This window comes from Mirounga angustirostris, unplaced genomic scaffold (assembly GCF_029215605.1).
Source record: "Mirounga angustirostris isolate CCGP_5_RB_7025 unplaced genomic scaffold, mMirAng1.0.hap1 SCAF_6, whole genome shotgun sequence".
NCBI classification, from domain to species: domain Eukaryota; kingdom Metazoa; phylum Chordata; class Mammalia; order Carnivora; family Phocidae; genus Mirounga; species Mirounga angustirostris.
Window position 1 is genome coordinate 36,073,911 of NW_026991714.1, and position 26,263 is coordinate 36,100,173.

The window sequence follows — 26,263 nt, forward strand, 5'->3', positions numbered from 1 at the left end:
TCATAGTAGGACCACCACCTTCTCCCAGAACCGGCCTCCCCACTACTCTTGAACTCTTGCCCCTTCTTCCTCCTTCCTTTAGGTAAGAGTGGGATCTTTCTGGAAGGCAAATCTCTATACAGGTGTTCCTTTGCTTTAAGCTGTGTAATGACTCCCTAGTGCCCTTAGGATAAACTCTAAAGTCCTGTGATGTACGGGCCTGTTCAGAGAGGCAGCATGAGGGCAGTGCTTACCACCATGGGCTCTGAGCCACACTTCTGGTTTAGGATGTTGCCTCAGCCACCTAGCACCTGAGAACCCTTAGCCAAGTTATTTACATCTTTGGGCTTAAGCTGTCTCAACTATAAAATGGAGAGGGTGATGATGATAGTACAATCCTGACAGGGTTGTTCTGAGGATCAAATAAGTTCTAATACTAAACATTCACTATTATTATTTATTTTCTGCTTTCCATTTGCCTCTGCTCCTATACCCTTGCCCTATGTCATACCAAAGTATTTGCAGATACTGTCCCTGCCTTCATTCTAATGGGACATATCATCTCCTTTTGTCTCTATTTCTTATCAACTGTATCCTCTGCCTGGAATGTTCATTTTCTCTCTCTCTCTCTCTCCCTCCCTCCCTCATCTATCTGTATCCTCTACATTCACCTACTACATCCTCTGGTTAACTTTTCCTCAACCTTCAAAGCTCAGATCAGAGCTCCTTTACTCTGAGCAGCCTATCCAGATGTCACATTCGGTATTGTATATGCTCCCAGAGCTCCCATTCTTCCTTCTATCCTGTCATTTATCACACAGTACAGTAGGTCTTTCCCTACCCCAGTGAAAGAGGGGTCTGTCTACATACTATGTGCTCATGGATGGATGGGTGGGTGAAGATCACTGAGGCAGTGTGATTGAGTGACAGGGAACCTCCCAAGACAGTCCATTTGGTCATAATCACAATTGCGCTAAATCTACCTGAATATACAATCACTCCATCATGTTTTCTGATCCATTACTTGTCCATATTAATTTTATCTGGTTCCCTGTGCCATCCCTTCCTCCTCTTGATTGGTACCCTCTAAGCTTGCTCCTCTCTGCCAGTCTCTCAAGTAGGCACTTGAGATTGAGAATGACCCTCCGGGTATGGTCTAACGATGGTCTAGTGAGCACAAAGAGACATTATTAATTCTTTTGTTCCTCTGCTAAAGCAGACAGATGCTAAGTTTGGTTGGTTTGTTTGTTTTGTCTCACAGTTCTGTTGATTCATGAGCTCACTGTCTAGGATGACTGCAGTGTTTTTGGCCTGAGTGAGAAGCTGGGAGCATGGAATTGCCATCAACAACAGGGAAGGCTATGGGAGAAGCAGGTGCAAGGGGACCATCGGGAGTTTAATTTTGGATGTGCTAAGTTTGAAATTTCTTCTAGACATCCAAGTGGAGATATTTAAAAAGGCAAGGAGATATATGGATCTGGAGTACAAGAGAGAGGTCTGAATTGGAAATGCCATTTTGGGAGTTTTAAGCCTATAGATAGCATTTAAAACTCTAAGACGAGGTGGTGAGATGCCCATGGGAATAAGTGTATGGAGAAGAGGATCCAGGAAGAAGGAGCCCTGGCTCTGTGACAGCGACAGTTTGGAATCAGCCAAGACATCTGAGAAGGAGCAGCCCGTGAGGTCTGAGGGAAACCAGGAGAGAGTGATGTCCTGGATGACTGAATGCAAGTCCAGGAGGATATTTACATAATAGATTACAAACTTAAAATGTCATCTATTATACAGATTTATATTAAGATAAGCATTTAGTAAATATTTAACAGACATATATCTTTACATAGGTATATAATGAGAAATTTATATAATGAATTGCATTTGGGGAAATACCAGAAGTTTGAAGGCCTGAGCGCTGGGCCCAGCTCTGTTGTTCTTACTTCTTGGACTTCAGGCAAGTTAAATAGCCTTTTTTGAGCATCCTATTTTACTCATCTGGAAAGTGGGGATTTTAATCCTTGCCTCACTCTGAGTTATTGTGAGAATCAGTTGAGATAATAGATATAGATATGGTTTCCTAGTACATACTCTATCTGTATCTATATATATGCATATTCACAAGTGTGTGTGTGTATATGTACATATATGTGTATATGTATACATGGGACTCAAGATAATTGGTATATTGTAAGTGTCTGTTGAATCACTTAGGTTATGACCTGTTGGTAAGTCATACTCATTTTAGTGGGTTGCAAACAGCTTTCTGAAAAATGGAGCAGAATAGAAAATAGCGCTATGAATTGCTCAGAGTAAAAATAAGTAAGGTTTCTTGAATATATATACCTGTAGTAGTTATCTATTTCTGGGTAACAATTACCCCAAAACTTAGCAATTTAAAAGAATAAGCCTCTATTATTTCTGGAGGCCAGGGGCTGCCTCGCCAGTTGGTTTGACTCAGGTTGAAGACAAGCTTTTCGCCAAGGCTGCAGTCACTGGGACCTGCTTCCAGGTCACTCCTGTGGACCTGGGGGGGTACTCAGCTCCTGGTCACATGGGTCTTTCTTAGGGCTACTCATGATGTCATAGCTGGCTTTCACCAGAGCACATGATTGGAGAAAGAGAACCAGAGAGCATCCCCAAGACCAAAGCCACAGTCTCTTTTATGACCTACTCTCAGCAGCGACACATCATCACTACTGCCATGATTTCAATAGACCAATCCTGGTACAGTGGGGACCACACATAGGTGTGAATGTCAGAGATGGGGCCATTGAGGGCCATCTTGGAGCCTGGCTACCACAACCTCTCTATATCTGTGAATGCTGGGTTGAGCTATGAAATATGTTTGTTAATGTGGGTCATGTAGAAGAAAATGTTCAAGCAATACTTCTCTATGGGGCAGAGGTGTCCATTAGCTGGAAGAAACCTATTTCAGAAGCTCTGCTGTTGATACTCTTCTCCTCCCATGGCTAATTACCGCTGACTTTCAGATCATGAATGTTCACACCAGTGAGTTTTACAATGAAATAATCCAGGGGCGCCTGGGTGGCTCAGTCGTTAAGCGTCTGCCTTCGGCTCAGGTCATGATTCCAGGTCCTGGGATTGAGCCCCGCATCAGGCTCCCTGCTCAGCGGGAAGCCTGTTTCTCCCTCTCCCACTCCCCCTGCTTGTATTCCCTCTCTCGCTGTGTCTCTGTCAAATAAATAAATAAAATCTTTAAAAAATATATATATATATATATAAAAAAAAATAATCCAACTGAAGTCTAAATGGGCTGTGTGGGACTGCTTGTCCCTCAATAAAGTGATCCTGCACTAAGGTCCTTTCATAGTTCCCCTGTCTGATTTCTGTAGTTCTGTATCTTTTACCTATCTGACAAGTACATCTTCTGTTTGTGAGCTCCCACTTCAAACCTGTGGCGATATGTTATGCACAACTGTGTGGCTTGACTCCAGTTTCTTGTAGATACGGGCTCGTGATAGTAGTTATACACGTTCTGCCTTTTTTTTCTACTTGTTTATTGGCATGTGAATATGGTCTAGGTAGTGAGCTTGTGGAAAATTCTACCTGTAGATAAACGAGGTAAATTGAAACTTTTATGTTTTGGGAAGAGGGGTTATTACATGTATAAAGGTGTGCCCTACTTAAAGGAATCTTACAGGATAATTACCGACATGACTTTTTGTATAATTTGTTATACCCTGCTGTGAAAAATAAATCTGTTTTAGCTCTCCTAGCTGGTATTTTTTGGTTTTGGTTTTGTTTTTTACAAGCATAAGTGACTGAAAAAGAACATACCATCTTTGAAGTACTAATAGGCTCTAAGCCGGCTAGAAGTTTCTAGTTAAACAGTGAAGAGACCAGTAGAAAGCACAACACTAAGTAGAAACATATGGCCACTGGCTCTTAACTTAAAACTGTGGGAGTTTCAGAACGGAGTAGTTTCTTGGGATGAAATGAGTGCTACCAAATGATTGGAAGCCTTCTGGTGTGGTATTTACTGTTTGTGCTTGGGAATGCTTATTCTTGTCAGCCCGGTGGCCTTCAGTCTTTTCTGACTAGTTAAGATCTTATGACTGAGGGCTTTTCTTCATCTGCTAGTCGTAGGGGAGGACTGGAGGATTATCACTCTCAGCAGGCTCCCAGGGATAGAGGCCCTTTTGTTCTTGAAAAGGTTCTCCGGTAGCATGCTGGGCTTATTACAGTTTGTAGTTTATGGATTGGTTGTCTCCCTAAGCAGTATGCTGTTAGAAGCAGACTCTTTGCAGCACCTGGCAGTATCTGGCCCAAGGTACAGGCTCGATGAATATTTGTTGGGGAGAGGAGGGAATTAAATTCTTTATTCTCTTGAAAGGGTTTATGTTCAGAACAGGGTTTGTGGTGTAGTATGCGTATGATGCTACTTTTCCATGGTGTTTCTATTAAAGGTAGTCTATTTTAATTTTCCTTGAAATTTGTGAACTTTAAATTTTGGGGGACTATTTACAATGTAATTCCCATTTTTTGAAGTAAGATCTCTTTTGCCTTTGAAGCCCCTGTCACTTTTGGTAACATCCAAAGGGAGAGGGGTTTAATTTTAGTAGCACAGATGCTGACCCCTGACAGCTTGAGTGAGCAGGTTGAGGACAGCAAGCTAGAGAACTCTGAAGATCCCTTTAGGTTCCAACCCACACATCCCTGAAGGCCAGATTCCCGGTAGACCAAGCAGCATCATCAGTCAGTTGCACGGAAGGACTTCTCCGTCTGGAATGCTGTCTGAACAAAGAACCTCTGGTGAAGTTGCTCTAGGCGTGGCCTCCTGCCCTGGCTCGGGTATGATAACTATGGAAAACAAAAGCAAATGTTTACATGGTGGTTTATGAAAAGCCCAGAGCTTTTGTGTGCGTAAGCTCTCTGCCTTGCTGTCTCTTGATTTGAGACAATCTCATTTCCTTGCTGACTCTGCTGTGCTGATCAGACTCATGCATTATCTCCTGTGCAGTCCTGGTGAGAGCATTTATGTCAGGCTGCTTTGAGCCTCAAGCCTTGTTCCATGACACAGCCCTGCAGAACTCCGTCCCCATCCCTGTCCCTGTGTCTCTGCTCCTGCATCTGCTGGATTGTGATATGGGTTATTCTCCCATTGACAGATTGTTGCTGTATGGCCCCCTTTATTTTGTTCTTTGGATTTCAATAAAGAGAACTTGATAGAAATTTATAGAAGGAAAAATAGTCCTATTCACTTTGATTAGCTGGAGCCATCTAGGTGAAAGAGATGCCCAAGGAGAAACTAAGAAGTTTTGCTAGTAATTAGTGAGTATAGGAGAGGCTGCAAAGACTTGGGTACGTGGTTGTTTTAAACTCTGGAATCTGATTATATCCTAGATAGTCAAGTAGGGGGTAAATACCAAAGAGGCATTCTTATCAAGGTTCTGATATATAACAGATATGAAAATAAAATGGGAGGGAAAGGATATAATTTAGTGAGAATGAGGCTAATACTGAATTTCTTTTATTTTTTTTTTTGTTTTTTATTTATTATGTTATGTTAGTCACCATACAATACATCATTAGTTTTTGATGTGGTGATCCACGATCCATTGTTTTCGTCTAACACCCAGTGCTCCATGCAGTACGTGCCCTCCTTAATACCCATCTCCAGGCTAGCCCCTCCCCCCTCCCCCCTCCCCTCTAAAACCCTGTTTGTTTCTCAGAGTCCATATTCTCTCATGGTTCATCTCTCCCTCCGATTTCCCTCCCTTCATTTTTCCCTTCCTTCTCCTAATGTCCTCCATGCTATTCCTTATGTTCCACAGATAAGTGAAACCATATGATAATTGACTTTCTCTGTTTAACTTATTTCACTTAACATAATCTCCTCCAGTCCCATCCATGCTGATGTAAAAGTTGGGTATTCATGCTTTCTGATGGCTGAGTAATATTCCATTGTATATATGGGCCACATCTTCTTTATCCATTTATCTGTTGAAGGGCATCTCGGCTCTTCCCACAGTTTGGCTATTGCGGACATTGCTGCTATGAACATTGGGGTGCATATGGCCCTTCTTTTTACTACATCTGTGTCTTTGGGGTAAATACCCAGGAGTGCAATTGCTGGGTCATAGGGTAGCTCTATTTTTAACTTTTTGAGGAACCTCCACACTGTTTTCCAGAGTGGCTGTACCAACTTGCATTCCCACCAACAGTGTAAGAGGGTTCCCCTTTCTTCACAACCTCTCCAACATTTGTTGTTTCTTTCCCTGTCCATTTTTGCCATTCTAACTGGTGTAAGGTGGTATCTCAATGTGGTTTTGATTTGAATTCCCCTGATGGCTAATGATGATGAACATTTTTTCATGTGTCTGCTAAAATTTGTTATTAAGTATCACTTTTAGGTGTAACGACCATTATTTTTGAATTCTGGTTATAGTAAAGAATCTTTTGTTTCCCTGTAAAAAGGAGGAAAAACCTGTGTACTTCACCCCAGTTAAATGCACTTGAATTTCATATCTGTCTTTTCAAGTTGGTTGGCTTTGGATTACTGACAGTGGAAGAACCAAATGTTTGATGATTCCAAGGGGCAAAACTAGATCATTGACCTAATCATGTGACGGCAGTTTTTCAAACCACAGTGGGTAGCTTCATCAAACACATATCATGAAGGATCCCTCATTGTAATGTTGTATCTATAAGAGAAAAGCTATACTTTCTAATGAGTTTTTTTTTTTTTTTTTAAGATTTTGTTTATTTGACAGAGGGAGACATAGTGAGAGAGGGAACACAAGCAGGGGGAGTGGGAGAGGGAGAAGCAGGCTTCCCGCCGAGCAGGGAGCCCGATGCAGGGCTCGATCCCAGGACCCTGGGATTATGACTTGAGCCAAAGGCAGATGCTTAACAATTGAGCCACCCAGGCACCCCTCTAATGAGATTTTAATAACATGATTGACTGAAAACATATGTGTACAGAGAAGACATTATCAACTTTTAAGATTGTGTTAACGTTTGCTTTGTATTAAATGTTTGTGACCTGGTTGGCATTTTTTGGGTGAGTGTTGACTTATTGCTCAGTTCCCAGTCCGAGGCCTTTTGAGGCCTGACCTACTTTATTGTGGCCCCTGAAGCATTGGGTGTCTTGGGCCCAGTTTACTTTATAAATAGAAGCTGAGGCCCATGTCTCTGCATAATCTTTCCTGAAGGAGGAATAAAAGGCAAAAGTCAGATATTAGTCTGCATTTGGGGATAACTCAGTAGTTGGGTTGTCAAAGGCCGTCGGGGGGGCAGGGTCAGCAGGGCCTTATCAGTAGTGCCATGAGGGATGTGGATTTCTCTCCCTTTGTCTTGCTGCTTTTGGTTGCGTTGTGGGCATGAATGCTGCCTGGAAGGAAGAAGAGCATCTGTCACCACCTCCTATGGCTCTGGAGCCAGCTCCCCGTCATCTCCATTCCAACCCCAGTGATGTTCTGTGGGGGTCGCTGCCAGTTGGCTTCCAGTGGGAGCAGCCTAAGCGCTATCCACTTTTCTCTCATGAGAGCTTTGCCTCGTATTCTGTTAAAATTCTTGCCTCCACTAAATCTGCTGGCATTTGCACCCATCACCTGTCACAGTGGAAAATCCCCCCTCCGATAAACAAGAAACAACCTCATTTGTCTCACTTGCAGCTACTACTCTTCCCCCTCCTCTTCAGAACCAAACTGATCATAAGAGTTATTTATGTCCCACTGTCTCTGCTTCCTGTCCTTTTCATTCACTCTGCTCTGCTCTGGTCTGGCTTCCATTGCCACCACTCGATGAGCCTGCGCTTGTCAAAGCTGCCGATGACCTCCACGGTGCCAGATATGGAAGGAGACATTTTTACATGAAGAGATGGAAAGCAAGATGAACTTAGACTCTTACCTCACAGTGTGTACAAAAATTAACTTAAAGTTGATTAAAGACTTAAATATAAAAGCCAAAAAATAAAATAGAGAAAAAATCTTTAGGACCATGAGTTAGGCGAAGATGTTTTACATAATGATACCAAACACACAATCTGCAATTGAAAAAAAATTGATGAATGGATTTTTAAAAATTCAAAACTTCTGTGCTTCAGAAGATACTTTTAAGAAAATAAAAAGTCAAGCTGCAGACTGAGAGAAAACATTTTCAAATCACCTATCAGATAAAGGAGTTGTTTCTGGAATACACACGAGGATAGGAACTTAGCTGTCTTATTCACTGTCGTATCCCAGGCCTGTCTTGCAATGTCTGCATCTAGAAGGTGCTCAATATTTGCTGGATGAATGAATGCATATGGCGTTAATGCAGTTTGGAGAAGAGCCTTTAGGAACTTCGTAAAGTCTGAGGAGGAAAGAAAATAATCTTGAACATCTGTAGAAGGTTTATGAGCCACTTGTTCCCCCTATATTTGTTCCTTTTCGTGCCATGGGTATTATCTCTGTGCCACAGTTACAAACACCGAGACGTGGAGTGGTGATTTTTCTGCCCGTGGTCAGATATTATTAAGTGAGATAGCCAGAGCTCAGGCCTTGAATCTCTAATTCCACATCTTGGGAGATGTGGCTTCTACTGTAAAGCTCTTCACTCCTGAGCTTTTTATGCCCGGAACTGGAACCTGCTCTCTTTTTCTTTCTCCAACACTGTGAAATGCCCAGATGTCCAGGCTTTTGGGCTCTTTTCCCAGAATTTGCTCCCTAATAATCCGATGGCACACACACTTACCTGATGCAGTGAAGAACATGTCCTGTGAAAACCCAGCACCGTTTTTTGTTGTTTTTTTTTTTTTACTGCGTTTGCCTTTTAGAATTTGTCTTCACGGGCTACAGTTCTTACTTTCTACTTTCCCATCAGACTTTGGTATTTTACCAAATGTGCTTTGACTGCCAACTGGGGTCTTACTGGCCTAAGTTCACTTTTACTTTTCCCTGATCCCCCAGCATCACTTTTTTAAAAAAGTTTTTGTTCAAATTCCGGTTAGTTAACATACAGTGTAATATTAGTTTCAGATGTACAATACAGTGATTGAACATTTCCATACAACACCCGCTGCTCATCACAGCAAATGCCCTCCTTAATGCCCATCACCTGTTTACCCCAGTCCCCACCCACCTCCCCTCTGGTAACCATCGGTTTGTTCTCCATAGTTAAGAATCTGTTTCTTGGTTTGCTTCTCCCTCTCTTCCCTCCCCCCACCTTTTGCTCATTTGTTTTGTTTCTTAAATTCCACATAAGTGAAATCATACTGTGTTTATTTTCTCTGACCGATTTATTTCACTTAACATAATACTCTAGATCCATCCATGTTGTTGCAAATGGCAAGATTTCATTATTTTTTATGGCTGAGTGATATTCCATTGTATGTATGTGTATATATATATATATATATATATATATATATATACACACACACCACATCTTCCTTATGCATTCATGAGTCGATGGACACTTGGCCTGTTTCCATAATTTGGCTACTGTAGATAACCCCCAGCATCACTTTTTATTCTTGACTGTCAGCAGGCTCTGAATCTCCAATCAATATGCAGGTCAGGTCCAGACAGGCCCAGACAGTGGAAGGAGTGTAAGGGAGAGGGGGCTCCTGCAAGAGGCATCCGGCAGGCTCTGCCTTCGCGTGACTTCCGCAGAGGGATGGACATGGTATAACGTGGTGCCACTTATTACGTGATGTCGTCAGGAAGCCTGTTGCCAGTCTGGGGCATTCTCCGAAAATGTACCAATTGAGACTGGGAGGAGGCTGTGTGGGGACACATCGAATGACGAAATAGGGTCTCAGGGACTGCTTGCCCCGGCTCTGCTCCTGGTTGTAGAGCTGTTTCAGATTACCTCATCTTTTTTTATCCCATTTCCTAGTCCGTCAAGTGAGGAAGGAGGTCAGCGCAGATAGACTTGAAGGTCTTTTCCGTTCTCTGAAATGAAGCGAGGTAGCCCAGCCAGAAGTGATCAGGGCTTCTAGAGTCTGGCGATAAACTTTATTCTCCTAGTCATTTGACTTGGTTTTTACTTCCAACTAAGTCTGTTTTCACACTTCGCAGGCGGGAATGGGAGGACTTAACTCTGGTGGCCCACTGACCCGGTGACCACGGCTGGAGAGGAGACACTGAGGACTGTAGGTTGAAGACATAGAGCAACGTGGTACTTATTGCGAACGCTGCCCTGTGTGCGGCCTGCCACACGGCTGTAACGACCGCAGTTCTAAAACATACTTCACCAGGTCGATGGCACTGGCAACCTCTGGCCACGGCTCCTTGCTGTGTTTATCCCTAGCTCCCAAACAGCCCAGACGAGCCTGGGAGGAAGAACCGGGAGCCCACAAGGCAGGCAGCCTGGCAGGGCAGAGCACGTCCTTGAACCCCGTGTGGTTCTGCTCCGAGTTCTGCCATGGACATGCTGTGTGGGGCTGACCCCCCTCTGCCAAAGCGGGGCTTGCTGCGGGGGTAAACACACGTGCAGCTCTGTGTCGGGCGCAACAGGCCTAATTCCAGCGGCCTGGGGGGCTCTACAGGCAAGGTGATCATACTGGTACTGGGTAAGCGTACGCTGCTGAGGGGGCGTCGGCCCAGGTGTGGTTGCAAGTGTGCTGAGGGTCATCAGCTCGGACTGGGAGGCGCTTCCTGAAAGTGACTAAGGCAGGGACTCGGAGCCTGAGGCTAGGCAGACCCTCTGAGATCTCCATTCCAGCTTGCTATGCAGTGGTTCGCTCTCCTCTAGATACCCTCATAACCCATGCTGCAGCTCACCCTGGGATGGGAAGTTCACGGCCGTAGGTAGGACATTGCAGCTTGTTCGAAACTGCTTTTTTATGCAGCAAGCTGAAGCTGCCTCCCAGTGCTGCTCCCGGTTGACATTCAGACAACAGAAACTTCTATACCGCATCCACGCGTGAAAGACTTCCTATTTTTTGATTTCTGGAAGGAACCAAGAATAATACACACAAGGTCACTGTTTCTCATGTGTCTTGAGGCCGTCCTGGCTTACTGTGCGCTGGTGGATAGGAGAGGTGATTTTCTCAGAAGGTGCTGAGAAGTAATGTGCTACAGTTTGCTGGGCATCTTATTTCAGGAGAGAAGCCCCATTTCTGTCTGTGGGTATTTATTTTATATATTTACATATGGTACTTGGCGTATTAAGTAACCACTTTGGGCATCTTCATTCTGCAGCACCATGCCAAGTGCCAGAGCAGAGACATCGATGTCCTGTTACAAGACACCGTTCACACTTCAGTTCACTCAACACGTATTTACTGAGAATCTGCTTGGTGGCTGGCTCTGGTTCTTGCCCTCGTGGAGTTTGCAGTCCCTTGGGGGACAGAACATTTGTTATCACTCACGCTGTATTGAATCTTGTTGGCTCTGCCATCTCTTAACTAGGCTCTACTTTCCTTGAAGCAGGGGTTCCGGGCTGTGCATCACTGAATCCCACTACCTGGCACCTGGTAAATATTTGTGAAATGAGTCGGTGGCTGAACACACGAAGGGAAAAAGCACAGACTTTGGCATTTGGTACTCTGAGCTAGATCCTGACGCAGCAACTTACTAGCTATGTGATAGGGGATAAGGACATGAGGCTTTATAAAGCAGGGATCTACTCTGGCAGGTGGGGAGGACGAAAAGAGGTAGTACCCAGAGGGCCTAGCCCAGAGCTTGGCATACAATTCTAAAATAAGAAAAGAAAAGCATATTCCCTTTTTACTGTATTTCCTTAAGGCGGCTTTTACATCTATACAGGAAAATTAAGCGAGAAGATATTTCTAGACTGCATTGGTTGGCTTCTCTTTTGAAATTAAAGACACAGCCCTATGTGAGGGGGCACCCCTGAACCCTTTGGAAGGAGCCCAAATCAGCTTTACCGTGGTACAGAGGAAGCCTGGTGTTTCATGTGAGGCAGGTTGAAGAAGTTCTGGAGACAGATGGTGGTGATGGTTGTGCAACAGTGTGAGTGTGCTCGATGCGACTGAGCTGTGCACATAAAAAATGGTTCAAGAGGAAGTTTTGTGTTATGTGGATTTTACCACAATAAATCCATTAAAAAGACCCCAAACCATCGCCACGATTTCTAGTTCTTCCAGCAGGTGAGCCGTTCTCCAAGTTAAGCCAGTCACAGAACATCGTCATCCCCTCAGTGTGGATGCGGGCCACCAAGCATTACTGTGGAGCCTCCAGAAGCAGCCAAGGCCTGGCGGAGCCTTTGGTTTGCCTGGTGTGAAACTGCGTGATGTGAGGCCCTCAGCTCTTTTGCAGATTCTTTTTCCCCTCTCTCCTTCTCTCCCTCCCTCCTTCCCTCAATTCCTTGTCCCCATCCTGCGTGAGTCTGTGAGCAAGTCTTTGTACTCAACCACAGAATCCTCTCTGAATCCATCCCTGTCTCCGCCCTCATTTCCAGTGTTTCCATCCTGGGGTGAATCCCCATCACCTCTCAGCTAGACGGCCATGGCTCCCCACCCCGCTTCTGTTCCCATCCTTTCTCTTCGGGACACCCAGAGTGTTCTTTTTGATACATAAATCAAAGCATACCACTCCCTCACCCCCTAAATGAATAAAATTTAAACAAATGAAAAAAATACCGTTCCCCTGTTAAAGACCCTTTAGTGCTTCCCATTGTTGTTAAAATGAAGCCCAAACTCTTCTGTACAGCCTCCTCAGATCTGGTCCCGGCCCCCCTGTCCTACCTCAGCTTGTCCCAGTCCTGCTGGCCTTCATCCTTTCCTCTAACCTGCCACATTTCTTCCCGCCTCGGGGCTTTACCCAGCTGTCCTCCTGCCTGGGACACTCTCCCTCTGGTCTTTGCTTAGCTCATCCTCTCTGACCATACAGATTTCAACCCAAATGTCACCTCGTCAGAGAGGACTTCCCTGAGCGGCTGTGTGGCCCACCCCTCTGTCCTGTCACCTTGTATGCATTCTCTGCTCTCTGATGTTATCTTCTTTATCTAAGTGCTTATTTGTTGTTCATCTGTCCCACCTAGACTGTGAGTGCCGTGAGAAGTAGGACCTTGTTATGTTACTCTCCACCCCCCTCCCCCGCCCCCATCCCCAGGGCTACATTGGTGCCCGGCACTTAGAAGGCTCTGACAAAATATCTGTTGAATGAATATCCACACAGATGAATTGATGTAGCAAAGGAGTAAGATGTAAATACCTGTGAGGAAGTTCCATTTTCCTCCCCTTACATTTTTCCTGGTATGTTTTCTGATGCTAATCCCCATCCTTGACCTTCTCCATTCCACTGGTTTCCAAGTGACTGTTAACTCATTATAGTATTCTCCATCGTAAACTTGCCTTACACAGGATGCTTAAAGACCCTCATTGTCCTGGCCCCAAATTCCACCCACGACCAGTCATGTTCTCATAAGAAGAAATGTTCTGAAACACATGCATCACAATCTCTTACTTCTGCATATTTAGGCCCTAAAGTTTAGGGGACACCACGACGACAGGTGCAGCTGGACATGCACTAGTGTGTACTGGTCCTTCTTACTGAGATGCCGGTCAGGACCAGGGCAGGAGGATATCTTCCCTGCCTGGCGGCCAGATCCCGCTCCTCTGTATGCCCCACTGGCTCTCGCATGCAACTTCAAGGCTCTCTATGAGACCTCCATGGAATAATTGGTCTTCCTGCTCTCCTGCCTGTTTCCTAAGCTCTGTGCCTGTCCCTCACCTTTCCAGCTGTACTACCCTTTACTCCACTGCTCAGGCCCTGCCTGCGTCCTGGATTCAGTGACCTCTCTTCGTGGGCTGCATAGTGAGACCTCTTATTTCCTTTTTATGTGGCTTCCTTCTCCTACTGAGTTATTGGGAATTGGGCTTCCATTAAAACAACTCTTAAAAATTGGAGGGAAGGAGATTACTATTTATTGAGTACTCAGGGGTTTACCAAGCACTGTGCTAAGCCCTGTATTTATGTTATATCACCTAATTCTCATAACCTTCCATGAGTGAGGGATCTCCATTTTCCCGTGGAAAACCTGGAGCCCAGAGGTTACATAACTTCCCAGAACCTGACTTGGTTCTAAGACCCAAGGGGATGGATGGCACCTGCGGGGCAGGTGTGCTCTGGGAAGCAGAGCAGGCGGGCTTGCCTGGGGCAGGGCAGCCACGTTGGAAGCAGCAGAAATCAGAGCAGGTGGAAAGGGACCCGTTCTTAAAATGAAGTCATTTTCAATTAGTAATAACGAGAGGCAGTGAGAGCCTGTGCTTTTCAGTGGGAAGAGCGAGCAATTCATGGCTTTCAGGGCCCAGTTTGACTCCCAGATTTGTCTCCTACTAGTTGTGAGCACTGCAAGTTACTTAGCCTCTGAGCTTTAGTTCCTGCACGCATGAATGGAGATGTCAGTCCCAGCCTCACCGCAATGGCTTGTGTATGCGCGCACCAAGCAGAGTAGTTGCCACCTTCTACATGCTAAATAATCATTTCTATGAATATAATTAGGTTTCTCATTACTCCCTCAGAGTCTTCGTCCTCCCTCCCATATTGTGGTTCTCTGTGATTCCTTTCTGTGTCTACTTTATGCTTATGATTCCAGCAACAGAATCTGATGCTTTCTGTGGCTGATGTCATTGAAAAGGCTGATTAGGTTTTGGATGAATGAAAGAAGCTGAAATCTTTGTTCTAATCTGAACATACTTGTATCTCCCATATTGCAGACTCTGGCAAACTTGCAATTGCTATCTGTCATATGAATATTTACTTATGTGGCTGAGGTTTTGGTTGACAGGAGGGATCATTTCTGTTTTTCATTTTTTTCAAAAATCTGTGTTAAATATGATTGTAGGAAGAACTTAGCATCTCCTCAGGTCAATGTAATATCAACTGAAACGAATCAGCTAACCCTGCAGGTACATCTCCCTTTAGAGCTCTTTTCAGAAGACTTATGAGTAAGTGGAATTTATGTATCTTGAATTCAATTTTCCCTGAATCATGTGATGACTTCAGGTAAGTGACACAGTGAATGCGGTACCTTATATTTTGGCTTTGTTGCTCTATTCTCTTCTGCCCTGTGTCCATGACCTGTAAACAGATTTTGAGCACATAAAGGAAGCTTGCTATTTAAAGGGACCCAAAGGAATCCTATTTTAATGTCAGTAATCATCTGCTCTATGTCAGGTGAGGTGCCAGGCATGCTGGGATGTTCCAGGGACGGGGGAGGGTTGAAGCTGGGAGCTAGGGACAGTCAAGCCCTCGGCAGTCAGACCGCACTGTAGAGTGAATTTTGTGTCTATTGCTCATTGTCTGTAGGGACAGAATTAACTCAGGCTTTACTCGGACAGATCGCTAACCCGGGAGGCCAGTCTGTTGGGTGGGACACAATGACCACCATCTAGGTGTTAGGAGTAGTGGTCATGTGTGGTGGGCAGCAACATCATGGTTCCAGCCACCCAGTCTTTTTGCTCACAGCCAGACCCAAAGGGGAGAGAAGGACCCTGGCTAAGTGGTCAGAGATTTAGGGGGAATAAATGAGCTAATTAGAGAAACCAAGGCCGTGCCATTCATATGGGCAAAGCCAGTTTGGTGGTGGAAGGGGAAGCTGTCTCTGAAAGGGTCCACCACTGCCCAGTGCTTACTGGCTGCCCGGTGTGAGGCTAAGCACAGTGGCTGGCTCACCAGCATGTGCATGGAGCACCTCTCCTCCCTTCCCTCCCAAGGCAGACCCAGCTATGGACAGGGTTGCTCTCTGGTTAAAAGCTCCAGGGACTATGGCTGGGAGGGACATGGAAGGACAGAGCTGACCCTTCCCCACCCCACCCCTGTTCTTAACTTTGGCCAGCATGGTTTTGTACTTGTAAAATATTTCATTTATGTTTGAGCGAGAGAACATCTGAGACGACCAGTGTTACAAAAGGACTCACCTGTTGGCAAAGTGGTGAAATCTACTTTTATGGCCTTCTTTTTCTAGAGAGAGCACATAGTCTTTCTGAGACCCTTTTGCTGTCATAGAGCAGTGGTTCTGCATCAGAATTGCCTGGAGGGCTTGTCAGATCTAATTGCTGGGCCCCGCCCCCAGAATTTGTGCATCAGTATGCTGACGTGTAGGGCCTGAGAGGTTTTTTTATTTTTTTATTTTATTTATTTTTAATTTTTATTTATTTATTTATTTTTAAAGATTTTATTTATTTATTTGAAAGAGAGAGAATGAGAGAGAGCACATGAGAGGGGGGAGGGTCAGAGGGAGAAGCAGACTCCCTGCCGAGCAGGGAGCCCGACGCGGGACTCGATCCCGGGACTCCAGGATCATGACCTGAGCCGAAGGCAGTCGCTTAACCAACTGAGCCACCCAGGCGCCCAGGGCCTGAGAGTTTGCATTTCCAGCAAATTCCCAGGTAATGCTGCTGTGGCCACTCCAGGGGTCATACTTTGAGAACCACTGTTAGAGAGTGATTGATTGATTCACCATGCTCTGAATGTAAATTTTATATTTTTGGTCAAGTCCACCATTGTTGTACATTTCTTTTACTGACATACTTGTTTGTGTCTTTTTTGAACAGGTATTTTGATGTTGGACTGCATGATTTCTTAATCAGGTAAGCCCATAATTTTTTTCCTAGCTATCATTGAATAGCATGTCTGTAATGGAAGACTGGGATGAAAATAAAATCCTTTTTAAATATCTTGACAAATAATGGCAATTGTATACTTGTCAAAAAACCCACCGCTAACACTATGGTTTTTTGGGCCTCTAAGAATTGCCCATGAAATTATCCTTTTTTGAACAATCAGAGGAACTTCTGTTTAACGGGGTTTATATCTGAAGTGATCGTTTCCCAAAAGCTTTGACAAACTTACTCCAAGTGCTGGGCTCATGGAAAGACAAATAGAAAAGTGAAGAGTGCCAGCTTGCATACATACATTAAACAACCCACTTTTTTTTTTTTTTATTATGTTAGTCACCTTCCAGTACATCATTAGTTTTTGATGTAGTGTTCCATGATTCATTGTTTGCGTATAACACCCAGTGCTCCATGCGATACGTGCCCTCCTTAATACCCGTCACCGGGCTCACCAAGCCCTCCACCCCCGTCCCCTCTAAAACCCTCAGTTTGTTTCTCAGAGTCCATAGTCTCTCATGGTTCATCTCTCCCTCCAATTCCCCCCGCCATTTTTCTCTTCCTTCTCCTAATGTCCTCCATGCTATTCCTATGTTCCACAAATAGGTGAAACCATTTGATAATTGTCTTTCTCTGCTTGACTTATTTCACTTAGCATAATCCCTTCCAGTTCCATCCATGTCAATGCAAATGGTGGGTATTCATCCTTTCTGATGGCTGGGTAATATTCCATTGTATATATGGACCACATCTTCTTTATCCATTCGCCTTTGAAGGGCGTCTTGGCTCTTTCCACTATTGTGGACATTGCTGCTATGAACATTGGGGTGCATATGGCCCTTCTTTTCACTACATCTGTGTCTTTGGGGTAAATACCCAGGAGTGCAATTGCTGGGTCACAGGGTAGCTCTATTTTTAATTTTCTGAGGAACCTCCACACTGTTTTCCAAAGTGGCTGTACCAACTTGCATTCCCACCAGCAGTGTAAGAGGGTTCCCCTTTCTCCACAACCTCTCCAACATTTGTTGTTTCTTTCCCTGTCCATTTTTGCCATTCTAACTGGTGTAAGGTGGCATCTCAATGTGGTTTTGATTTGAATTTCCCTGATGCCTAATGATGATGAACATTTTTTCATGTGTCTGTTAGCCATTTGTATGTTTTCTTCAGAGAAGTGTCTTTTCATGTCTTCTGCCCATTTTTTGGCTTGATTATTTGTTTTTTGGGTGTTAAGTTTGAGAAGTTCTTTATAGATCTTGGATATCAGCCCTTTGTCTGTAGTGTCATTTGCAAATATCTTCTCCCATTCTGTGGGTTGCCTCTTTGTTTTGTTGACTGTTTCCTTTGCTGTGCAGAAGCTTTATATCTTGCTTAAGTCCCAAAAGTTCATTTTTGCTTTTGTTTCCCTTGCCTTTGGGGACATGTCTTGAAAGAAGTTGCTGTGGCCGATGTCAAAGAGGTTACTGCCTATGTTCTCCTCTAGGATTGATGGATTCCTGTCTCACATTGAGGTCTTTCGTCCGTTTTGAGTTTATCTTTGTGTATGTATACTAAGAGTATGGTCGAGTTTCATTCTTCTGTATATAGCTGTCCATTTATTGAAGAGACTGTCTTTTCTCCATTGCATATTTTTTCCTGCTTTGTCGAAGATTATTTGACCGTAGGGTTCAGGGTCCATATCTGGGCTGTCTATTCTGTTCCATAATCTATATGTGTATTAAATAGCCCACTTAACCAATTTTCCCTCCATTGAATTTAAGCTTTTAAAGTTGAATCTACTGGTTGTGTTATAGTCCTGCAACTCCAACCTTGTTCATAATTGGAAGAGATTACAGATGGCACTTATATCCTAGTTTATTGGTGATTTTTACCAGAGTTGGCTTATGGGGCATATTAATTCCAAATAGCTATTAAATCAAACAGAGGTTAAATGGAAATATACCAAAATATTAACAGGGTTGGTAAAAAATTTGCATGATATTTTTTCTGCTATCAACTTTGCTGTATTTTCTAGATTTTTTTTTGTATTGAGCATATATTATTTTCTAATAATGGTGAAGAATGGTCATAAAAAAAACAACCTCTTGTCAAAAATATATGTGAGAAGCAATAACGGTTGCTGAAGGACTGTAAGTTAGTGATTACAAGGGAACTAGAGATTATATAGAGTGATTTGCTTTCTGCAAATATGAGACTTTAAATGCTAATTCTGAGTCGGCTAATAAACAACCTGTAAATCCCATGTGATTTCTGGGTAGGTGGTATAGTGGTTCGGCTCTCCACAATGCATGACCATCTTTCTGTGGGCAAGATGCTGAGGGGAAATGTACATCACTGGCATCACCTTTGTCCTAAACCTAGAGCGTTTACTCTGTGCTGCATCACATACAGTGGTGTTCCAAGAAAGGCCATACGTACCTTGACATTTCTCCAGGGCCTCATCCAAGGCTGTGCACTGAAATCTTTTTGGCCTACCCTAGATCCACGGAATGTGGATTTTCCTGGCTTTCTCCAGGATATCACACATAGATGGTGGTGTGTTAACCACTACCCTTGACACATTAAGGGTAAATGCATTTTAGCAGGAGGGATAAAAGACCAGTGTTCACTGAAAAGGCAGACATGAGAATTCCGTATGTAAACTGACAGGAGAAAGCTGGGAGGGTATATTGAGCGGGTGGTTTGGATTTTTGAGTTAATGTCTTTGGTACTTTGTATCACTGCCATGCCGTGGTTCCCACAAGTGCTTGTGACAGATGCAAGTCTGTACTCGCTTCTGTTCTCTAGTAACTTTCTGGAGGGCGGGGGACATGTCTTAATCGCCTTTCCATGATTAAATTGTATAGAATCAACCTTCAACAAATACTTGTGGCTGGAGTGAATGAACAAAACGAGGCAGAAAGGACAAGGAGGGCAAGGATTAAGAAGAAGCTTTTCAGTCATTTATTCAACAAATAATGATTAAGCCTATCATGTGCCACTTATTTGGGTATGTCTGGGAATACTACTGTGAGAATCACAGGCATTTGATTTAAGGCTTTCCCTGAGCTTATCACTGGCCAGGCTTGTGGTGTGAGGGACCTGAAGTGGGGAGGGGGGATGGTCTGCCTCTGGGAGCCCTCCTCCCTTTCCTTCTTCTGGGCTCCAACCAAATCTCCTATGTTGGATGGGGAGGAAGGAAAGGGTGAAGCTAAGTGCCTCTAATGTAACTGGTGCTGGGATCCCCTTGTCCTGGCAGGAAGCCCTTTTGGATGGGTACTGGTGACATGTTCTAACTGGTCACCTTCGTCAGTGTTCTGTGAAGCAAGCAGAACTGGGGGTTAAGGCTTCTTTCTGTCCTGACATCTCTCTGCAGTTGTCCTTTCGTTTGCTCTGGTAGGGACAGAGCAAATCAGCATGTTTGTTGTTGCATCGGGTTGGGGAATGAGGGGTTAGTTTCTCCTTTTTGCGGGCATTCCCAGTCTCTGTGACAAAGTCTGTTCATTCCCTCCCCCCTCCCACCCCCACATGACAGCACTCTGCCCTAAGCCAAGACTCTGACGTGAAGACTCTTGAGTTCCTTCCTCTACCCTTCTCCTAGTTTGGGAGTTGGGGGATGGAGATGTGGGGGAGAGGTGGTTGCAGGGAGCAGTCAGTTCTCCATCTCTTCGGTGTGGGGGTATTGCCCCTTTATTTGCAGCTCCCTTTAGAAAATGGGTCCTTTCTGGGGTGCCTGGGTGGCTCAGTCAGTTAAGCGCCTGCCTTCGGCTCAGGTCATGATCCCAGGGTCCTGGGGTTGAGTCCTGCATCGGGCTCCTTGCTCAGCGGGGAGCCTGCTTCTCCCTCTCCTTCTGCCTGCCGCTTCCCCTGTTTGTGCTCTCTTTCCCTCTCTCTCTTTCTGACAAATAAATAAATAAAAATCTTTAAAAAAAGAAAAAAGAAAAAAAAAGAAAATGGGTCCTTTCTGCTTCCGGTTTGGGAGGTTTAGCCCCATGGGGACGGAGCACTGTTTCTCATGGGCACCTTAGTGAGAAGTGTTGCCCTGGCACGATGGTCCCCCAAAGCCAGGTTGAAGCGGATAGGGGCGCGGTGGTAGGGGCGCCGTGTGAGGGGTGGATGATGGAATGGCAGCAACTCTCTCAAGAAGTTAAGCTGGGAAGGGGAGGAAGGAAAGGCCAGGCAGCTGGTGGAGAGGGTGGTTTGAATGGGGATTTTTTTTTCTTTTTAATTGGAGGAACTCTTGAAGTTAGCCACCAGAAGGTGTGAAGTGCCCTTTCGACTTAGAGAAAGTGGTCTCAGTTGGGTGGAGAGAAGCAGAGTGTGATTGCCCAGCTGCCCTGGGAGCGGGGAAGCAAAGGTGGTGGTGGCGTGTTTGTCACACCCGAGAATGCTGGCATTTTCCTGGGACTCTGTCACTGGAGAGAACCTAGAGGGTCAGAAGAGGGAGGCAGTGCTGCTTGAATCCTTCCCACCCTGTGTTGGTCAAGAGAAGAAAATAGATTCCCTTTGTAAAAGAGGAGGCGTTGGAGAAATTGGCATTGATTTTTTTTTTTTTTTAATTAACTACATTTATTGGCTCCAACGAGCTCTTCACATGTCCTCTGGGTCGTCAGGCTGTATTGAATACTTAGCATTTGGCATGAGAGAAACTGCAGCATGCCTGCAATTAATCAGCTGCATCTTTGACGTTGGTGGAAGTAATGTCGACTTCTCTGGAATGACATAAATTTCCACAAAGCCAAGACCCCTATCTGTACTCCCAGCCTAGGCAACTTCAAGGAGGGGCATGCTACCTTTTAAGTTGTTGGGGGATTTCACTGAGCTGTGCGGGCAGGAAGGGGCTGTCAAGTTTGATGAAAGGTGAGCATTTTTGGTATTGGTGTTTTATGATGACGGTGGGAAAATTGAGTGACCTCAATCCTTCCAAATCTCACAGAAAGCAAAGGAAAGACTTTCAGGAAACTTAAGAATAGCCTCAGAAGAAGACTCTTGGTTGGGGTCCTACAGAAGAAAAAGGGAAAAAGTGTCCAATCTGGGAAGAGAGATTATGGAAGAAAATAGTTCTGTTTCATTTTAAAGGATAGGGTAGCGTGTTTAAGTTCCGCTTAGTTCAGTTTTGGCAAGAAAGTCGAAATGATTAGTGATGGCTGGCTTGAGTCTTGCTGACCAAGGCATTTTTCATTTTACCCAGAGTTGTAGCCAGCCCACCCCTCTAATGGAGGCACACGGTAACTGCTCTGTACCTGCCCATCCCGCCCTTCTCTGAGCTCCTCGTGTTGGCGAATAGTTTTAAGTGATACAGGTTGTCATCATGACTTAAAAGAAAACCTGTAGCCATCCCTCTTCTATGTTGTCTGAAAGATTAAATTTATCTGTTTTCCTTTTACAATTTTTGCATTGCCCTTATGCTTATACATTTAAAAATCAGAAAAATAGCACCTGTATTTCCATCTTCTTTTCTGTATTATTTATACTTAGCTATATAATCCATTTCAAATAAGGATTTTTTTTTTTCTAAATAGCAAACTAAGTTTTCTTTGCTATTATTTTCCATTTTTATTCTAAAGACCAGGTGTGAATGCATTGGAACCACTAGTTTTGTCCTAAGGATGGTGTCTCGATGTCCTGTCAGGACTAGCAGAAATGCAGAGGTTGGGGGCCTGCCACTGATATTTCTTAGACAGATAGAAAAGGCCACTGAGCCTCTGGCATGGCCCGAAAGCTATCTGAGAAGATCGCCAGAGTTGATCATGGTCGTTAGAAGAGAAATTCCTTTCTCTAAGTGAACAGATGCTGCTTATAGAATGGTGTTCAATATAGTGTAGATTTAATCCTTTGGAAATGCTAATGTTTACATAAAACAGCGTTTGCCCTTTTGAAGCATTTTGTTCTGGTGAGAGAGAAGGTAGAATGGGAGAACTGTCCCCTTCCTGTAGTGCTTTTGTTCTGGTGGTTGATCCTGAGATTCCACCGAGGTCTGGAAGGTCTTTGAATTGCCAGAGGGCAGCGGATTACGGTCCGCTTCTCTTCACTGAATTCTGAAATGAGCAAAGCTGTTTTTGGCTTTCCCTTGGTGACACCCTTTACCCGACCCATTCATGAAACTAGCCCGAGAGCAGAAGAGAAGGGTTGTTTGGGCTAAAAAATGTTGGTGTTTTGAGCTCCATGAATCACAGGGTAGTTTTAACCTCCTTTATTTTGAGTAGCACAAAGTCTACCAGCACATTTGCTGGAGTTAATTGTAGCATTCATGGTGTTGATAAAGAAGTCTGCTCACCATCATTTGAAATATGTCTTGGATTCTGTGATGTGTGAAATGTTCTAAAGAGTCTGCCTTGCATCTTTAAGAAGGCAAGTAGTCAAATGAAAGATTAATTTAGGCTAAAGGACTCCTCCTAAGAAAAAGGAAGAGAGCCAGGGATAAGCCTCCCTCTTTCCTGTGTCTCCTCAGGGTAGTTGATATCTGGTTAGGCTCTGAGCCGCTCTGGACACAGAGAGGTTAAGGACAGGAGGGTGGGCATTTGGTCCTGGGAGTAAGAACCAGATGGTAATAGGAAGATAATTAGCATCTGTATTCAGTCTAGCGATGTAGAATCATATAAATATATATATACACACGTATATATATACATATTTTATAGATAAATATAAAAGAAAGATAAAACTATTATGTATATATTTCTAAACACACACACACACACATACACACACACATGCACGCATGATAACTCAGAGGCAGAATACCTAATTTGTTACATAGGATTTTGGATTTTTAATTTTGCAAATGTAACGTGGAAGTCAACTTTTGTTTGTCCAAGGAGTTAATTTTTAGTAGTGGTATGAAAAGCAAATGCATTGATTAAAAGCGGCTCCCACCTGAGGTGAAACTAAACTCTGTGTCTTGGCAGTTCTCGTGAGGCCCTGCCGATCGTCTCTGGGTGGCACCCGGAGAAGTGCCTCCTGGGGGCCACTGAGTCGTTCTGCAGCCACCTGCTCTTCTCTGAGGCCACTGCAGTAGGACAGCATTCTTTTTAAACCTTCCTTTCATTCCACTTGCGGTGTATGAAAACCAGCAGCTGATGAGCTGTGCGGTGTTCCGGGAACAAAGTGTTTTTAAATAAGAAGTGAAGAACATGTGAGTGAAGGAAGCCAGATTCCAAAGCAGGTCCCACAGAGACAGTTAATAAAAATGCATGCAGGGCCCTGAGGAGAAGCTATCCTGCTTCCACGGGGCTCTTCCCCCCCACCCTCCACGGGGCTGTCCTCCCCTCTTCCACAGGGAGGTCCCCCCAGCCCTTCCACGAGGCTGTCCCCTCTTCTGTGGTGCTGCCCGACTTCCATCATTGTTCCTGTGTCCAGTTTCCAAATGCTGTTGAGTCAGCCTCCTCAACATCTTTCACATCACCCTTTCCTTCCTGTTTCTGGAGAAAGTTACGCCCTTCTGTCTGTAACTTGGGCCTCTTACCTCCTAGAGCTGTAGCGAGGTGTGATGGTGAATGCCAGTAGCTCAGCTCTGTGCCTGGACACCGTGGGGACTCAGTGGGGGCCAGTTTGTCCCTTCCCCTCCCGCGCCTCACCTCTGGAATCCGAGTAGCAGGGTTTGAGTCCTGGCCTCTGTCCTTCCACCAAGTGGGACTTGAGGTAGCTCAGGACCCTTTCTGAGCCCTCCATGACTCATCTGTAAGGTGACTACGTACCTGCTGCTGTCACTCCCTCCTCAGAACGAGTCAGTGCTTCTCTTGCCTTCTGTTAAAGCCAGGCTAGACCCTCATGTTCCGGGCCCACCCAGTTGGTCTTCAGGCTGCCTTTCCACCTCGTCTCACCATATTCCTCTTTGTGCCACCACCAAATGGGAACAAATGCGGCTTTCTGTCCCTTCCCAAGTCTCCTGGCTTCTTTCCTCAGCTCATGTGTTCCCTGCGCTGGAATCGTCCCCCCTTCCTCCTCATCCACCTCCTGGCCCCCTCCAGTCCAGCTCGGTGCTGCTGCCTCCAAGCAGCCTTCCTCTTTCTCCCTCCATAACACTACTTCCCAAGCTCCCCGCACCACGGGAATCTGCTGGGATGTTTTAGATGCTTGCGGGCCAGGAATCCGTGTCATTACTGCTTGCGCCAGGTGACCTTTATGCTCAGGGAAGTTTGGAGCCTACAACTTTAAGCAGAGTTCTTCTTGTGCATGTCCTACATTCCTCCTCAACAGTGAGCTCTTGGAGGGCAGGCTCTGGGTCACGTGTGTATTCCCCATAATAGCCCAGGGTGTCTGATGCCCAGAGGGTCCTTTGAGAGGCCCAAACCTGCCGTTATAAAATAAAGAAGTCCTGGGGCGGTAAGGCACACCACAGTGACGATAGCTAATAACACTGTATTGCAGATTTGAAAGTCGCTGAGAGCGTAGATCTTAAAAGGTCTCATCACACACACAAACATTTGTAACCAGGTGAGGTGATGGTTGTTAACTAGACTTACAGTGGTGATCATTTTGCAACATACACGTGGGTCAGATCTTTTATGTTGTATACTTGAAATTTAATACAGTGTTTGTTAAAAGATACACTGAGGCCTATGAAAAGTTTGAAAAGTTTATTTGAGCAAAAATCGAACCAGCTAGGACAGTATGCAATCTAGCCAGAGAGAAAGGAGCCCTGAGGAGCTATACAAAATGAAAGACTTGCATGGGCGGCAGGAAAGGGAACAAGGAAGCTAAACTTGGGTTAAAATGGGTTGGTTTTTGCAGGGTCACTTCGCTTGTCTTGCTTTAGGCGATGGCAGGGGTCTATGGGGCACGTTATCTAACTTGCGCTGATCAGGTGATTCCTGATTGACTGGTTTAAGAATCCATTTCTGGAAGAGCGGAAACTGCCATTAAGTCTCCGTTCGGTGAAGTCTCTATGTGGGACTTAGCATTAGCAACTCCATTTTGGGCCTGTTGTCTTGTTTTTAATATGTTAAATGACAGTTGTATCTCAATTTTAAAAAGGTAATGCTTTTCCCATAAAAAAAAAAAAGCATAAAGCAACAGATTGAGGAAGTTCCTTTCCTTCATGATCTGGCTGCAACCAGTGTCCCCAGTCTGAGTAACCCAGGGACACAGAGCGTAGGTAGGAGGGCTGCCTGAGCATTTGGCACCATTAGTTTTTTTATGTTTGAATAAATTGTGACTCTCAAACACGTAAGGGACTTAGTAGCCATGTCCTTATCTTTTCATGTAACCTGTTTCTGCCACCAGGACCTGGGAGAGAAGCAGTGAGAAGGTAGGCAATGGCCTGCCCTCACTTGGCTTGCACTGCAGTGGGTGGAGACAGAGAGCAGACAAACAAACAAGTGGGCACGGGGACTCCCATGAGGTGACGGAGGGGCAAGGGCTGAGAGCCACTTGTGACAGCACGGGTAAGGTAGGAAGAGCCTCTTTGAGGCAGCTGGGGACACTGAGCAGGGATGTGAGTAAGGAGAAGGAGGCGGCCAGAGCAAGGTCTGGGCTAGGTTGTTTCTCGGTAGGGGGAAGGGCAAGCTCCAAGGCCCTGAGAGGACGAGGAGCTACATGGGGAACAGAAGGAAGGAAGCTGGGGGGGGCTGCAGGATCATGGAGCGAGGAGTCCAAGGAGGCCAGGAGGCAGAGGCCACAGCCGGACCGTGAGGAGGATGGGGGGAGGATGTCGTCAGAAAGGAGGGGAATAACATGATTTGATTTATATTTTTCAAAACTCACTGCGACAGGCTTAGCTGGGAAGTTAGTGAAATTGGGATTTTTGAACCTCAGCCGTCACCGTGCTGCGCCACCACA

At 44.9% G+C, this 26,263-nt stretch overlaps 1 protein-coding gene across 8 annotated transcripts in view; it reads left to right on the plus strand.

The window, feature by feature from the left end:
- HHAT (hedgehog acyltransferase) overlaps positions 1–26,263 on the plus strand; it is a 348,803-nt gene that overhangs the window by 181,577 nt on the left and 140,963 nt on the right. For all 8 annotated transcript variants that reach the window (XM_064594128.1, XM_064594132.1, XM_064594129.1 and 5 more), the window contains one exon: positions 16,448–16,483. In XM_064594128.1, the coding sequence (XP_064450198.1) occupies positions 16,448–16,483 (36 nt within the window). The remainder of the gene's footprint in view (positions 1–16,447; positions 16,484–26,263) is intronic.